The following is a 16,899-nucleotide window of genomic DNA, read 5'->3' on the forward strand; positions in this document are numbered from 1 at the left end:
CCCCACCCTAGACTGCCTCTTAAGGAAATGGAAACACAAGCAGCTGGCTGGATGAGAGCATGGCACGGGTGCACACAGATGAGTGACATCCCACCACTGGGGGTGTCAGAGAGCATGGGAGGTGGGCAGTGGGGCTCTGAGGCGAAGGAGAAACATGGAATAATAACAGTCGGGTGCAGGGTCAAAGGACATGTTCTAGGATAGCAGAGGAAGCAGCAGGAGAGGGAGAGTGCAGATTCAGTTTGGAGGGGGAATAATTGAGAGGTTGGATCTCAGTGATGATTGGAGATTAGGGGTCACAGGGAGGAGCGGCAGCTTTTCCACAACATATGAAGAGAGGGTAAGAGATGAGAGAAGGGAAATCAAGAGGTTTTGTTTCTCATTAAAGAAAGATGCATGGTAGTTTGCTGAGGGAGTCTTGACAGGAAGAAACATGAGATTAGAGATCCCGGGCGCATGAATGTCTGATGTAGCCGTTTGTGTTGTTTAGCATCCCGGGAGCAGAAGGAAGAAGAGACATGTGAACCTGGTACCCCAGGCAGAGGGAGGATGAGGGTAAGTTATGACCAGAGAGGCAGAATGAGCTGAGAAGCAGGTTCAGTGTGAGCTGGGAGGCAGCTGGAGAGAGGTGAGGACTCTACGCTCTGACAAACAGAGCCAGGGAGAGAGCTTCCACATTGTCCGGAATAGGGCTATGGCGAAAAAGGAAGTGGAGTCAAGGAAGTGTGGGGAGGGAGGGGATTGGTGGGGACCTGAAGTGGGCAGGTAGAGGGGCAGGCCGGCAGAGCATGGTTACCCTTGGGGAGGGGAATCCAGAGAGATCCTTGAGCTCACTGAGAAGGATCCTTCCTTCAGGTCCCCGCCTCCTCCTCCTATGTTATTGCTGGGAAGAGTGGGTGGCTTCTAGGTGGCTCCCTCGGTGGCTGTCATTGCCTAATGGCTACAGGCTATGTTATAGGGGTGAGAGGTGAGAGACCCTTCTCAAGCTGGGTCAGCTTCATTCGCTGTCACTTTTCCCCTGCTCTTTGGCCACTGAGCTACATCCTTGTATAACAGGGCTGATAATTGTACTATATCCCTCACAGGACCCCCTTGAAGATTAAATGAGAAAACAAAAAAGAGGATACTTTTTTTTTTTCCACAGGGGCAGCAGCTTCTCAAAGGAGACAGGAAACCTGTGAACTTCCAGAGCAGGCAGTTTTTACACACAGGTGGATATTGCACAGGCCTGAAGTAATTCACCATCATCTTGATCTATTGTGAATGGCTGTGTGGCCAGGGCAGGCAGCCAAATCTTAGAATCTGTGAGTTATTTATTCCTAGTCCTGGCTCTTCACATCTCAGCCTCAAAGGGTAGACTGTCATTTACGTTTACTTCTTAGACCCACTCTTTCTGAGGGGTTCAGAAGGAAGGGAAAGAGCCTCCTCTCTGCAAGTTCTCTAAGTGGCTACGGTGGGCCCCATCCCCATTAGGGCACTGATATACTTGTCTTACAGTATTGAAGGGCAGACTGATGGGGTTTGGTGATGCCCTGCTCCCTGGATGCTGTCTGGCTCTCCATCTCAATTCTTCCCAAAAGCACAGAACCCTGCCTTGCTTTTCCCCCACCCCCAATCCCTCTCCTTGTTGGAGTACCTACACTGTTTGACCTTTGATGTCTCCTCATACCATTCTTTGACAGACCTGGCATTAAGGCATGGCCTTGGTCACCAAGATTGTTGTGGCCCATTTACCCTAATCAATGATTGAGTTGGGAAAAGGACCAGCTTGGGGAGAGAGGGAAACAAAGGCAGAATATCAAGAGCAGAAATAGGAGGTGAGAAGAGTCAGAGGAGGGTGAAGCAAGCATTCAACAACATCAAGCAAACACAGTGAAGGAAACTTGACATCAGCTTCTCAGTGTTCCTAAAGCCCAGAAGGTCAGATGTGCTTCTGGGTGTGAGCCATCAGAACCTCAGACTCACACCCGTTTCCTGGCTAGACCCTGTGCTCCTCCTTGTGGGTTGGGCTCATGGTGTCTCATGCTCATGTCTTTGGGGTGGCGTTTCTCTTAAGAAGCTTGCCATTTCCAGTAGGAGGAGGATGTCGCTCCTGAGACTGTGGGACAGCTAGGCTCAGAGGGAGTCTGGCCTCGGGGCGCCCGGAGGTGAGGTCTCAGTGCCTGGTGCTGTTCTTTGCCTTCTTCAGAGGACAGTGTTCAGCTTTGTGACTGAATGCCCTGCTGTTATGATATGTTGCTGGAAATGCTATTTGGGATCATGGAGCCTTGCTTAAAGGGCTGTGGTTTGGTGAGAAGGGCTTGAGCTTTTTGGGAATGCTTAAGTGGAATCATCTGGGCTTGGCTATGCCAAAGGAGGCTGGTGGTGGACTTGGGCTGTGTCTTCAATGGAAGGACCGGAAAGCAAAAGGAATCCTCCCAGTGGGTTCAGCAGAACTAGGCTCCAGCACAAATGTTCTTAAGGATGTCCTGGAACTCGCCTGACAAGGAGTGGCTGGGAATGCCCAGCGCACACAACTCACTAACCTGGTATAACGGGAAAAAGATGCTAAGCAAGAAATATTGCATTCATCCCCTGCCGCCACCCAGCACTGCCAGCCTGCATCTAGATTCAGGGCCCATTTCGGCTGTTCTGACAGATCTCAGCCCCCACCGGCCTGAGCTTAACTGACTAATCAGAACAGCCTGATCTAGGATGTTTAGGTGGAAACAAGGAACCTTGTATGTGCCAAATATTTTTGTCACTATAAAGCTTTAAACAAATGTTTGCTCTTAGGAGTTACTGATAATATGATTAGATGGGGACCAGTTAAGCATGCTTGTTCACCTTCAGTGGCATTCTTCTATTTTCTCATCTTCAGCTTCTTTTAGGCTACTTAAGCTTCTATTCATTGACAAAAGAGAACAAAGCTCTGCCTCTTCACTTTTATTAGACTCCGACATTCACTAAAGGCATTCAGCAACTCTGATAGCAATGTTCTCAGCAGCCTGGCCCCTCTGTCCTGCTATGGCTCCTCTTTGTCCTGACAGGATATCTTGCTGTGTTGAGCTCCTCTGTCCTGAGTGAAATTTAGCATTGTGATATAAAGCCAGTGTCTGTGGGCTCTGCCATTGCTCTGAGGAGCTGTCTTCGCAGGCCAGGTGTGCGGCTTCTCTCCACTGTCAGATCTGATCCTGTGGGAGTGGTGACCTCAGGATGGTATAGGATCTGTAGAGGACAGGTACAGCTTGTGGCCCCGGCAGAAGGTGGGGACAACTTCAACTGCTATGCTGAGAGCCTTGCCAGTGTAGACCAGTGACCTCTTTATGTCCTTTCACTTTCTCCCTTTTAGAATGGGAGCTGAGCTCCGGGGTCAGAGACATGGCCCTGCCTGTGAGGGCCTTACCACTCAGACAAAAGTGCCCTAGAAAGGTCTGTCCTGGGAGTGGCGAGGGGGGACAAACCCATTCAGGAGCAGTCACTTCCATCTGGGGGATGGAAGAGGATCCTTGGAGATAATGATGATGGAATTTGGCCTCAAAACAGGAGTGGGAGTCGAGCAGGTGGAACGAAGGACTTCAGCTAAAACACCAAAGAAGCCCCAAAAGCAGAAGTAAACTGGAGACAATAGCTTGGCTGTTGCTCAGGGCAGGAGCCAGATATAGCCAGGAGAATTACAACTGCTGGGGTTGTGAACTCCCACCCAGTTTTGAATCTCTACAATCCCACAATGTGTCTCTTTTCACCTGAATTTTATAAATAGGTAAAATGAGGTTCAGTAATGTTAAGGAGCTTATCAGGGGCACAGCTCATGAAGCAAAGAACTTGGATCTACATGCAGGTCTGACTACAGAGCCCACTCTCCTAACTGCTCTTGTGGGTCCTTAACTTCCTCTCCAGGTCCCCAGGCACCCCTTTGTTGCCTGGGTGATAGAAAGCTGGTGAAGCGTTGTGAACCTTGGGGAGCCTTGGTAAAATTTGTGAAATAGACCCATCCTCCTGGCAGCAGTGTGGAGGATGAGGTGTATGGGGGAGCAGTGAGGCTGGAGGCAGAGAAACTGGTTAGAAGCCAGTGCAGCCACTCTGATAGATGATGGCAGGGCGGGTGAAGATGAGGGGACAGATCTGAAAGAGGGTGAGGAAGGAGATTTTACCAGATCTGGTGCCCAGTTGGATATGGGTAACAAAAGGGAAGGTCCAAGGCTGATTCCCAGGTTTTTATCTTGGTGACCATGGTGGCATCACCAAGGTGGGATGGGAAGCATTTGGGTGCCACCCATTGTGAGAATATAGAGAGGGAGGTGGGTGTTCAGGATAGGAAGATTTTAGGGCTGTTGTGGGGAACCTGCTGTAACCTTACTCCAGTCCCCACTATCTCCCAGGCTTTAGCTTCCCATGGACAATGAATTGGTTATTTTATCAATAAATCTGTAAACATTTATCCAGTGCTTACAGAATGGGGGACCCCACAGGGACCCAGACACATGGCACAGTTGTCAGGGAGATGGTTGTGCACAGCTGCTGTCATCCCTTTCTTTCCGGATGAAAAAGATAATCAGGGAGATCCCACTTAGGTAGCCAGAATTAAGTACAATTACCTGGAAGAGCTGGCTTGATGGGAATTTAGCAGGGACAGCAGTAGGCATGGGCATAAAAGCTGGAAAGCAGTGCAGACAGACAGCCAATTAACTAACAATTGGGATCAGTCCACTAGTGATAAGGCATCTGGTTAGGGTGGGGCAGAGGTCTGCCAAAAGGTATGTATGGTAAAAGTTAAAGCTGTGACCAAGTAGGTTGAGTCCATATGATGATAGACCATGATTTCTACTGTTGTGGCTGGTGGCCAGCCCCTGAGGCTGTCTAAGCAAAAGGGTGCCTGGTGCAGGGCTGTGTTTGCATTCCATCAGTTCCTCAACTTTGGTCAGAATCAGAATCACCCGAATGACTAGATCAGCCATAAAGGTCAGGCGCTCTACTTACAGGAGGTTGGGCTTCTTGCTCGATTAGTTCTCAGGGTGATTCTGATTAATAGCAGAGTTTGAGGACCACTGAGATAGGTGAATCTTCAGTGCAGAGTGAATGGGGAGGGCTGCTCGGAGAAGGGTAACCGGTTAGGAGGCTATTGTAGTCATCTAGGGTGAGGTAATACAGGGACAGGTGAGGCTGTGGGAGCAGGTGAGATCACCACTAGCGTAAGTTTGGAGAGAAGTGCTCTGGTCTTACTCAGCAGCATTTGGTGCACCTGACTGCGCCCTCTATCCAGAAACCCTTCGGTTGGCTTCTGGGTGCCACTCTCACTTCTGGCTGCTCCTCCTGTCTCCTTTGTCCATTCCTCTTCTCCCCGGTGGCTGCATGGTGGAATGTTTCAGGGAGTCCTGGGGCTTCCTCTGTTTTAATACCACTTCTTAAGTCACTTCATGCAATTGCTTAAATACATCTTTATGAAGATGTATTTGACATCTCCATCCCAGACTTTGTAAACATCAGACTCCTATTTCCAAATGGCTACTTAGCGTAACTTCCTTGGTGTCTGTAGACATCTTAAGTTGAATGTTTCCAAAACCAATCTCCCGATTTCATCCCCGGACACCCTACATTGTTGCTTCTGCAGACCTCCACATTCTCTAAGTACTCAGGGCAAAAACCGTGTAGGCACGCTTGACTCTGCTCTCTCATGCCTATGTCCAGTTTATCAGTAAATCTTACGGGCTTTGTCCTCAAGGTATATCAGGAATTAGAACATCTAATTTATTATGATCTGAGTCACTTCATCTCTTGCCAGGTTTCCTGTGTTCACTGCTGCATCCCCTGCAGTCTATTTTCCAAGCAGCAGCCAGAGTAATCCTTTTAAAAGTTTAAGTCAGATCATGTCAACTCTATCCTTAGAACCCTCCAAATGGGTTTCTGTCTCAGGAAAGTGGAAGAACAGGAGGAAAAATCGTGTGCATCCTCAGGCAAATTGCCTAATCTGTTTTCTCATCTGTAACGGGGGAGAATAATTCCTAACTGGTGTGGGGATTACGTGAGATAATGTTGGGTAAACCCTTAGCAAGTAGCTAACAGTTATCTGCCCAATATATGGTAACTAAAGAGGAGACAGACGCCGCATTAATTTAATCTTGGCACTGTGCCTGCATGCCACATGTATTATCTCTTTTAATCTTTTTTATTTCTTCTAATTTTCGTCACCACTATATATCCACACAATTTAAAGACTCAAATAATTGTATGTAATTTGTTAAAACAGCCACCTCTCCACCTCCCCACCCCATTGTTCCTCCTCAGATGGAGCTCCTTAATTCTTCTAGTCCTGTATTTTTATCTGTAGCTCTAGAAAAATGCTTGTTGTGCTGCTTTATTATTTTCCCCCAGTTGTCATTATCTGTTCTTATTGAATTAAACAAGGTCTTCACCAATTATATAAGTCTGTTAAGATGTTCAGATGCACCAGGTATTCTGTCAATTTCGTATTACTGATGAAGTCTCTCCCAAGGCTGACCTTGCAGGCTTGCTGCAGAACTGTACCCTAGCATTTCCCTTATGGCTATGACATTGTGTCCTTTTGAGTTTATGTCTTTCAGAATAAATCTCTCTCTTGTTTAAATGAGCAGTTAAATTAAATGTTTAGGTTCAGCCTGCAGTGTTTATCTGAGTTCTGTCTTATTTACATTTGCCCATAACAATGAAAGTGATTTTATACTGATTTTACAGATGAGACAATTGAGGCTAAAAGAGGTTAAAAGACTCACAGCCATTATGCAGCAGAGCCCATGTTTTAATTCGTCTGTCTATAAAAGCTGTACTCTCTCTCCTTTGTCCTTTAGAAAGAAAGTAGTTATTGGTTAATATGGGATGTTGTTAGCGCTGCCATCAAATTCCTTCATATCTGTCTTTGTCCTTTTTATTTCTGGACGCTCCAAATGGCTTCTTGCTCCACTCTACCAAAGAGGTTTCTTATATCCTTTTCAGAGGCTTTCTCTTAAGCCTAGGGATAGCAAAGGGTATTTCTTAAAATAACCATTTAAGAGCAGCTATGGCTTATGGGAAGCCTGTAAATTGTGGGGAAAAGACTCCAGTTTCTTGTGATATGGTGACACTTCTTTGTCATCTGTTCGCCACTTGGGGAAGGGAGAGGTAGGAAAGGAGTTAGGTTCTGTGGTTGTGGTGGGGTTCTTGGCTGAGGCCTCCTTCCCCAGGCCTTGCCTTCTGGCAGAAATACTGGCCCCTGTCTAGTGGCAGCTGCTGAGGAGTCAGGTCTCGGCTCTAGCCAAACTGTGTCCAAGGCCCAGAATATCCTGGAGGAACAGGGAATAGCAGTGACTTCCAGATCTGTTCCTAGTTCATTTCAGCATCCAAAGCTGTGTTAGCCTGCTCCAAACGTCAGTTACAACCCTAACCATTTTTATTGAGAGAAAAGAAGTTTAGAAATGGAATTCAGTGTGGGTGGGGTAAATTAAGGTTTACTTGCTTCAAACTCACCTTAATCAGTGGATGCTGCCTACTTAGAATTTTCTTTTGCCAAACATGAAAGGAGTTAACGTAGTATATAAATCACTGTTTGCCTCAGAACATACCAGATGATGTGGGTCAATTGTGACTCACTTTCTAAATTTTAGAACACATACAGATCTTGCTCCCTAATCAACTTCCAGGTGCCAAACTGGCCTTTGTGTGGGGCAGTTCATGTGGCTGTGGCATGTCATATACCTTGCCATTCTAAAACATGGCTATTACTTCCTCACTGGCTGCATTTACAGCTAAGGGGGTGTGGGATCATTTTCTCCCTCACTGGTAGCGAAGAGAAGGGTTAAGTCCTGTAATGAGCAGGAGCCCCAACCTCAGACGCTGTCCCAGATAGGAAGATGACAGCACATATATGTGAGACCTATACTCACATATAGGTCTGTGAGTGAAGGAAGGATGAATTGTGGATGGACTACATTTTTTCTTAAACAACATACCCTGCCTTATCTTTATGGCCAGGGATGAGACAGTGTCTCAGTATCAGAAGCCAGCCTGCTCATTAGGGTCAAATGCCAGCTATGTTAAGTGTCCAGAGAGAATGAAAAGTGCTTTGGTTCCATGTAACAACTGTCACTGTATTGTTTGTGATAGGAGCAATGTCCTTCTCTGTGTCCGCTCCTTTCTTTCCTGGGCTGGTTAGGTGCCCCTCGTACAGTCCCCATGGCACATTGTTGATTCCTCTGTTGTCCGTGCTGTGTAAAGCCCTCGACTAGCTGCTGTAGCTCTCCTCTCATTGCTGGGGAGCATGATTTAAATTCTACATCCCGGTTCATGCCTGTAATCCCAGCACTTTGGGAGGCCAAGGCGGGTGGATCATGAGGTCAGGAGATTGAGACCATCCTGGCTAACACGGTGAAACCCTGTCTCTACTAAAAATACAAAAAATTAGCCGGGCGTGATGGCGGGTGCCTGTAGTCCCAGCTACTTGGGAGACTGAGGCAGGAGAATTTGCTTGAACCTGGGAGGCGGAGGTTGCAGTGAGCTGAGATTGCACTGCTGTACTCTAGCCTGGGTGGCAGAGTGAGACTCCTTTAAAAAAAAAAAAAAAAAAAAAAATCTACTTCCCACCGTCTGCTTAGATGATATCCTGATTTTTCACATGTTACTTGGGATTTTGTCTTGGATTCTGGCTCCCTCTGTCTTCTCCCTGGCATGTTGCTTCTGGAGCTTGGTACAGTTAAGCCCCATATCCCTGATGAGCCCTGGCTCCCTAGGAGATACCGTGTCCCTGTGGGAGGAACCGATGTGGAAGCCACTGAACAACACACTGCATGTCATCAGACAGCACGTTTACCTCTGAGACCTGTGATACTATGAGATACAGTAGCCCCCTCTTACCCATGGTTTTGCTTTCCCGGGGTTTGGTTACCCAAGGTACCATCCAGTAAGGTATTTTGAAAGAGACAGGGCCAGGCATGGTGGCTCAAGCCTATAATCCCAACACTTTGGGAGGCCAAGGTGGGGGGATCACTTGAGGCCAGGAGTTCGAGATCAGCCTGACCAACATGGTGAAATCCTGTCTTCTACCCAAAATACAAAAATTAGCTGGGCGTGGTGGTGCACACCTATAATCCCAGCTACTTAGGAGGATGAGGCACGAGAATTGCTTGAGCCTGGAAGGTGGAGGTTGCAGTGAGCCGAGATGGTGCCACTGCACTGTAGCCTGGGTGACAGAGTGAGACCCTGTCTCAAAAAAAGCAAAAACAAAATAAAAAAACACATTCACATAATGTTTCTACAGTGTATTATTATAATTGTTCTATTTTATTACTAATTACTGTTAATCTCTTTACTGTGCCATGCCTAATTTGTAAATTAAAGTTCATCATAGGTCTGTACGTACAGGAAACATTGTATTCTATATATAGGGCTTGGTACCATCCACTGTTTCGGGCTTTCACTGGGGGTCTTGGAATGTATCCCCCAAGGATAAGAGGGGACTACTATAATAAAAAATATATATAGTTGGTCTCCTTCCAGTTTCCTAGCACAGAAAAGGGGCAAGTTTTGTTATTCATAATAAGCCCCTTTCAACCTTACTCAACTTTATGCTAATGAGGCGACTCCTGCAGGATGGGCTGGTTACCAGAGAAACCAACCTTGTGATTAGAGGGTTAGAACTTTCAGCTCCACTCCCCATCCTCCTGACCCCTACCTCAGGGAGGAGAGTGGGGCTGGAGCTTGAGTTCGATCACCAAGGACTGATTGGATTAATCATGTCTATGGAATGGAACTTCTATAAGAAACCCTAAATGAAGGAAGGGGTTTGGAGAACTTCGGGGTTGGTCAACCCCTGGAAGTGCTGCTGGGTAGCAGCCCTGGAGAGGCTATGGAAGCTCCATGCATTCCCCACCCCACCCAGTCCCTTGCCCTGTGCATCTCTTCTATTTGGTTGCTTCTGTGTTGTCAGAAACTACACATCGGCTCCTAGGATTCTTATGAAAGTACATTGTATGACAATGGATTTAAGCGGTTTTGTGGTCTTGTATGCATATGTGGAACTCTCTGTAATGTTTCTTTGTTCTGTATTTGAATTTTCAGGAAAAGGAAAATAGGCTGGCAAAAGGAGTCATGGCTTCTGATGCTAGTCATGCATTGTGAATAGGATACACCTTGAATCATGTTTCACTTCAGGCCAGCTCCCACGGGTCCACCCAGCTTACTGTTTGCCAAGTGCAAACTCATCGCTGGGCAGAGGGCCCGTGGGTCTTGTTTTATGGCCCTTCTGTTGCAGGGGCACATAGCCTGGGCCCTCTGGATTTGACACTCTGTCATGTTTACATCTGAAGCCACTTGATTTGTTAGGCACTGGCATCCAGTCCCCTGATGTGGTGGGTGTGATTCCCAGGCTCCTCTCATGCATTGCCCTTGTACTGCATATGTGAATTCCATGGAAGGCTTTGACTCATCTTGAGCAGCTGGGTGCTGCTGCATAATCTCATCAACCACTTTGGCCTTTGCCAACTACATCCTGCCTGTGCATGCTTCCCTGGCTTTCATGTGCACCACATTCTCTGCCTGGAACAGCATTCTCCTCCTCACCTTCTGAGAAAGCTTCTATCATCCTTCAAGACCCAGGGAAGTTGCACACCTGCCTCTATCAACACACCTTGCACTGTGTCATAATTATTTGTTCGTACTTCCATCTCCTCCACTAGATTGTGTGGTTCATGGGGGTCAGAGACTAGGTCTGATTTATCAGTATCCTTCTAGGCCCTAGCACAATGCTGGCTGCATGGATCTATCCATTTATTCGTAAGTATCTATCTGCTAGACAGTGGGAACCTAGGAGTAAACAAGGCAGACAGGGTCCCTCTGCCTCTGTGAGAAGGTGGCCAGTTAGCAAGGAAACAAATACATAGAACAAGATACTGTGGATTTGTTGTGCCTTGAAGGGGCTGCTTTACCTGGTGTCGGGGAGGGTAGTGTGGGGAAGACCTTTCTGATACTTTGGATCTGAGACCTGAAGGATGAGAATAAATCAGCTGTACAGAGAACCAGGAAGTGAGCTCAGGGTAGGGGGATGGCAGGTGTATTGCAGAGGAGGGAAGGTCTTGGAGGACTTGGGAGCAGACAGGAGACCAGTGCTGCTGAAGCATGAGGAGCCATGAGGGGAGAAATGTGAGCATGGCCTGGCCTGATCCTGAGACCTGCGTCATAGGCCACAGTAAGGAGTTGGGAATCTTCCCCTTATTGAAAGAGCAGTGGGAAGGATTTGGAGGGATTATTTCAAACTTTTAATATCCCTTATGCTGAACAGGTGACAGTCTGCAGATTGTTTCCCTCCTTCTGCTTCCCCCCTTTTCCCTGCTACCTCTTCTTTTATCCTGTCCGAAGCTGGCTCCATTCAGGCCCCAGGATTTCCACACCGTGTTCACTCTGTAGCAGCCTGGGCTGCTCATCTCACCTCGGAGCAGCTCCATTCCTTGTTGCAGCCTTTTCTGGCTCCTGCCAGGGCCCTAAGGTACACTGAAGTTCCCCGACACCCCTGAGAGCTCCCATTCTCATTCCCTCTAAGCTAACTGTGCAGTGGTTCTTGACCCCCGAGGCTGAATGCCTGCTTCTGAACCTTCCTTGGCCTTAGCACCTGTAAATCCCTGCCCTCTCCCCCTTCACAAGCATGGTTGCTTATCTTCCTTCCCCATGCCTGCCACCTCCAAACAAACCAGCCTCCTGAGTTTATCTGGTTCTCCCTCCCTGCACCTACCTATTTTTGTTTAAAGTTTCCTCTGAGCTGACAAAAATATGTCCTGATGTTATATCCTCACTTAAAACAAACAAACAAACAAACAAACAAAACAGCTAACATATTGAACACTTTGTGCAAAGGAATATGCTTAGTGCTCTCTACATAATTTTAATCATGACATCTATGGATTAGATGCTGTTATCCCCGTTTTACAGGTGAAGAAACTGAGGCTCAGAGATCACATAGTACATAGCAGAGCTGGGTCTGAACTCAAGCTATCTGACTTTGGAGCCTGTGAATTTTAACTATTACTTCCTGGTGCAGTTAAGTGTGGTTCCTTGGTCTTGATATGCTTATCCACACCATCTCCAAAGCCACTCCTGGGTGGTGCCCATTTTCCTGTCTTCACTCTAAATGTCCCACTTCACAGGAAAAACTGGCAAAGAGCTTCAGAACCACCTGTTTCCTGTGCTGCACAATGCTTGAGTGTGGGAGCTGTGCCTCTGTCCTCCATAGCATGTATGGCCATTAGGCACATGTGTAGATTTGCTGAATGAACAAACAGCAACTCCTCTAGTTTACAGACGTGAGCTAATTCTCTTGAGATTATAAGTGGTATTGTAAATCCCTCCCTGCTACCCAGGGAGAGGGTGGGGAACAAGAAAAATGAGAGGAGGCGGCAGGAAGAGAGTTTAAACTAAAGACCTTCCTTGAGGTAGAGTTGTCTAGAGATGGAAGCAATTGCCCAAGGGACAGGGGAGAGGCACTGAGCAGTTCCCCTTTGCTATAGCTAGGGGATACAGCATTATGGGAGTGACTGGACTGTGTATCCTTGCAGGTGTTCATCTGCCCTGAAAAGATGGGATTCTGAACCTCGAATGGTGCTGGGTAGAGTGGATCTAAGATGGTCAGTTACAGTGCTCCTGGGACAGTGCTCTCTCTACATCCTCGTGGCCTGTAGCCTTCCTAGGCAGTGCACCCTTTCCCAATTGAAGGAGTGGAAGTGGCATTTGAGCCCTCTCAGCCTGGCTCACACCCACCCAAGGAAAGCACTGCAGGCCTAGGGCAAATGCAGATGTAAGACAGTTAAATGCCTGCAGGGACTGTCCCAGGCCCTGCCTTTGCACTGCATTGCCTTGTACGCCCTGGCCCTGGCAGTATCCCTGTTAGGTACGCTGCTCTCCTACGCCACTTAGTGGAGTGGCAAAGTAGACTCAGTGAAACAGTGGGGTTGGAGCTTCTGGAACCTGGGACTCCAATTGTTATACCTGGTGAGGTGTTAACAATTGCCATCTTGCTGCCACAGGTGACTCTGGAGAGCCCTGGTGGTTTTTCATTACAGAAGTGAATGGGATTGTGTGCTAAAGGTTCATGGAAAAAGCACTCATGCCAGGAGGGGAAAGGCTGTGGAGATGCAGAAACTACATGTCGGCTATTATGATTCTTATGAAAACACATTGTGTGATGATGGAATGAAAGGTTTTTGTGATCTTGTGTGCGTAACGTGAAACTCTCTGTAATTTTTCTTTTGTTCTGTATTTGAATTTTCAGTAAGAAGAGGAGGAGACTAGGCAGGCAAAAGGAGTCATGGCTTCTGATGCTAGTCATGCGCTGGAAGCTGCCCTCGAGCAAATGGACGGGATCATTGCAGGTATGCCCAGGGAACCCCAGCAACTGAGGTCTCATCCTCCACATTCCAGAAACTGCTTCTCTCCTTTTACTTTTTTTTTTTGGCATAGAGAAAAGTCCCTTGTTGTATTTATTTTTCAATAGTGTTATTGTGTATATCAACTCTCTTTTTTTCTTTGATACGAACTTATACCACTCTCTGATGTCTGGTGTGATCGTTCTGGTCTCCGCTGAGACAGTGTGGATGTACCTACCATCTACCGCCTCAGTTTGGATTCTGGCTGCGAGGCAGTTTGGGTTCAGTGAGACTGATTCTAATGTAAAATTTTCAGGGCTTTTCATGGCTTATTACAGCTGATCTGAAACTTGAAATCTAGCAGACTTTGCCACCTAATGCAGGTGTCAGCTTCCTCAGATGGTCTCCAGTGTGTTTCAGAGATGGGAGGCAGTTTTGTTTTGATTCAATTAGTGATTCAAATGTTCTTTATGCCATATTGTTTTTTATCCATCTCAACTGTTTGGTTTTAATATTTGCATTAGCCAGTAGGGGACTTTTTGTTGTTGTTTTGTTTTGTTTTTTAAGAAAAGATCTAGCAAAGTTGTGGTTAATTTGAAAGTACTATCCATTAGCTGTTCCAGCTGATTCCTTTCTTTACGGGAGCAACCAGAAGCCTGTATTGATTAGACCAAACCTTTTGTTGGAAATCTTTCCAGAAGGTCCCAAATCTTCTGACTTTACCTGGTACACTTCAGTAGCCTCATTGGTAGATTGGATGTGCTTCTTTGGGACTTTGCTCTTCATTGTTTGAGCTGTGGCTGGAAGAGAGCATGGAGGAAGGTATTGGGCCAAGTGTGGCTAGACCCCAGGAAGTATACAGAGTACCTGACACTGCCGCTTCTCAGGCATTTGCTTTTCCTTCCCATTGGAGGGTTTCACCTGACTTACAGAGGGCTCTTGGTGTTTGAGCCTGAGGTGGGAGAGTGTGCCTGTGTCTTGCAGCTTCTTCAGGTTATTGTTGGTACTGTGATGTATTCTAGCTATCATCTGTCTGCTTCTCAATTTCTCAGTGGATAGAGAGCCCTTGAGAAGCCATGACTAATGTCCTGCTTTTCAGAGGCTCCATAGACTGGGATGTCGTGATGTTTAATACTGAGTGTCAACTTGATTGGATTGAAGGATGCAAAGTATTGATCCTGGGTGTGTCTGTGAGAGTGCTGCCAAAGGAGATTAACATTTGAGTCAGTGGACTGGGGAAGGCACACCCACCCTTAATCTGGGTAGGCACCATCTAATAAGCTGCTAGCTAATATAAAGCAGGCAGAAAAACATGAAAAGTCTAGACTAGCTTAGCCTCCCAGCCTACATCTTTCTCCTGTGCTGGATGCTTCCTGTCCCTGAACATCAGACTTCAAGTTCTTCAGCTTTAGGACTGTGACTGGCTTCCTTGCTCCTCAGTTTGCAGACAGCCTATTGTGGGACCTTGTGATTGTGTGAGTTAATACTACTTAATAAACTCCCCTTTATGTATACATATCTCTTATTAGTTCTGTCCCTCTAGAGAACCCTGGCCAATACAGATATCATGTTCTAGATTAGGGTCTCTGATGCCTTACTGAGGAGAAAGAGTCAAGAAAGTGGATTTCCTAGCAATCCTTTTAGAGATACTGACCTGCGAGCTCCTTGGGAGCTTATGTGCATTGGGATAAGAGCCACAGGATCATTGCCTGAAAATGCCTGAGGCAGTCAGCACTTCAGAGCCTTCAGCCAAAGAGCAAAGGGGAGACTGAGCGAGCCCCTGTCAGACCTCTTCCATGGTTGTCAGGGAGGGATGAAAATACTGTCTTTTCGCTATGTGTTATCTTTGCTGCTTTGTCAAAGGCCATTTGATTATATTTTTGTGATACATATTCAGGTCTATTTTTGAGCTCTCTATTCTGTTTCATGGATTTATTTGTTTATTTTTTCTTTCACCAATACCACACTGTGTTGATTACTGTAGCTTTATAGTAAGTCTTGAAGTTGGGTACTGTCAGTCCTCCAACTTTATTCTTCAATGTTATGTTGGCTACCTTTTGCTTCTTCATATGAAATTTAAAGTCAGTTGTTTTTTTTTTTTTTTTTATCACAAAGTACCTTTCTGGGATTTTGATTGCGATTGCATTTAACTTAGATCGTGTTGGGAAGAACTGACACTTTCACAATATTGAATTTTTGAGCGATGAATCAGACTTCTAAAGAAAAGTAGCCTTGTATGGGGTCAGTACCTCTTTCTGCTTCCTGATTTCTCCATACAGGCATTCCTGAAATGACAGAGCCTCTGGGAAAATTCATTTTGTCTCTGAGAGACATTATGTGACTGGATCCTTAAGGCCTTGCCTTGACCCAGGATCTGCAATTGAGAATCTGGGATGTGTGTGGAGAGAGGGGCCCTAAGTGTGGGTTGTGTGAAACCCAGGAGACCTATTCTTCTGATCTTCCAGTACAAACTGCTCTGTCCTTCCATTCCTTAGTCCTCTATCTTGGAAGGTTCCATCTAGAGGGACTCCCGGGCTTCTCTGTCTGGAGCAGGTGTGAGAGTTTTATAGAGAGAAGACATTCTTTGCAAATTGGTTCTTTGCAGATTGGTAGGGAGGAATACCTGTAGCCAGACTACTTGTTTGAAATCCTAGCTCTACAACAAGTTACTTGCATGGTCTGTGCCTCAGTTTCCTCATATTTGAAATGAGAATAGTAATAGTACCCATCTTGGAGAGTTGCCTGTGTTAACACACATAAGGTGCTTAGAACAGTGCCTGGCACATAGTAAGCACTATAAAATGTTAGTTCTTGATAGATTAATGAGGGACTAAAAATAATCTTTATCATGTTGAATCTTTTCTGGGACAGGGTAGCATTCTCATTTATTAAAGCTCTTATTTCACCCATCTGAGTTTTGTGGTTTTCACTGTATACGGCTTGTGCATCCATTGCTGGATTTGCCCAGGGTCTGCAAGATTGATACATAGTCTTCTGATTGCTCTCTGTGTCTGTTCTTGCTCCTTTATAGACTCTTTTCCACAGAGCTACAGAGTAAACCTGAAAAATGTAAATTAAGTCATATCACTCCTCTCTCCAAAACTCCTCAATGGCTTCCCATCTCAGGATAAAGTTTAAAACCCTTACCATGGCCAGCAAGGTCTTGGTATGACTTGGTTTTTGCAGCCCTTTATGCATCCCTTTTATGTTCCCACGGCTTATCTCACTTTAACCATGCTCTTGCTCTCCCCTTTTCTGGAATGCCCTCCTCCAGATCTAGGCTTATGCTGAAATGTTACCATATCAGAAGGCCTTCCCTGACTGTGTCTATCATGCATTCCCACATAACTCTGTTCTTGTATCTTGTTTATACTTCTTTATAGCACTTATTTCCTGACCTATCACATTCATATTTGCCTCTTTGTTTGTCTGCCTCCTGCACCAGCATGTGAGTTTCTTAAGGACAGAGGCTCTGCCACTGTATCTCCAGTGCCTTAATTGGTGGTTTTAGGCATTTTAGTTAATAAGCATTTAATATATGCTAGATGTATTTTTTTTATTT

General features: G+C 46.2%; 1 protein-coding gene across 2 annotated transcripts in view; it reads left to right on the forward strand.

Annotated features, from left to right (window-relative positions):
- The window catches only part of PPFIBP2 (PTPRF interacting protein, binding protein 2 (liprin beta 2)), a 146,656-nt gene that overhangs the window by 22,206 nt on the left and 107,551 nt on the right, over positions 1–16,899 (forward strand). For both annotated transcript variants that reach the window (XM_011971666.1, XM_011971667.1), the window contains exon 2: positions 13,244–13,343. In XM_011971666.1, coding sequence (XP_011827056.1) covers positions 13,280–13,343 — 64 coding nt within the window. In that variant the 5' untranslated portion in view covers positions 13,244–13,279. The remainder of the gene's footprint in view (positions 1–13,243; positions 13,344–16,899) is intronic.

This window comes from Mandrillus leucophaeus, unplaced genomic scaffold (genome assembly GCF_000951045.1).
Source record: "Mandrillus leucophaeus isolate KB7577 unplaced genomic scaffold, Mleu.le_1.0 Scaffold1237, whole genome shotgun sequence".
Taxonomy (NCBI): domain Eukaryota; kingdom Metazoa; phylum Chordata; class Mammalia; order Primates; family Cercopithecidae; genus Mandrillus; species Mandrillus leucophaeus.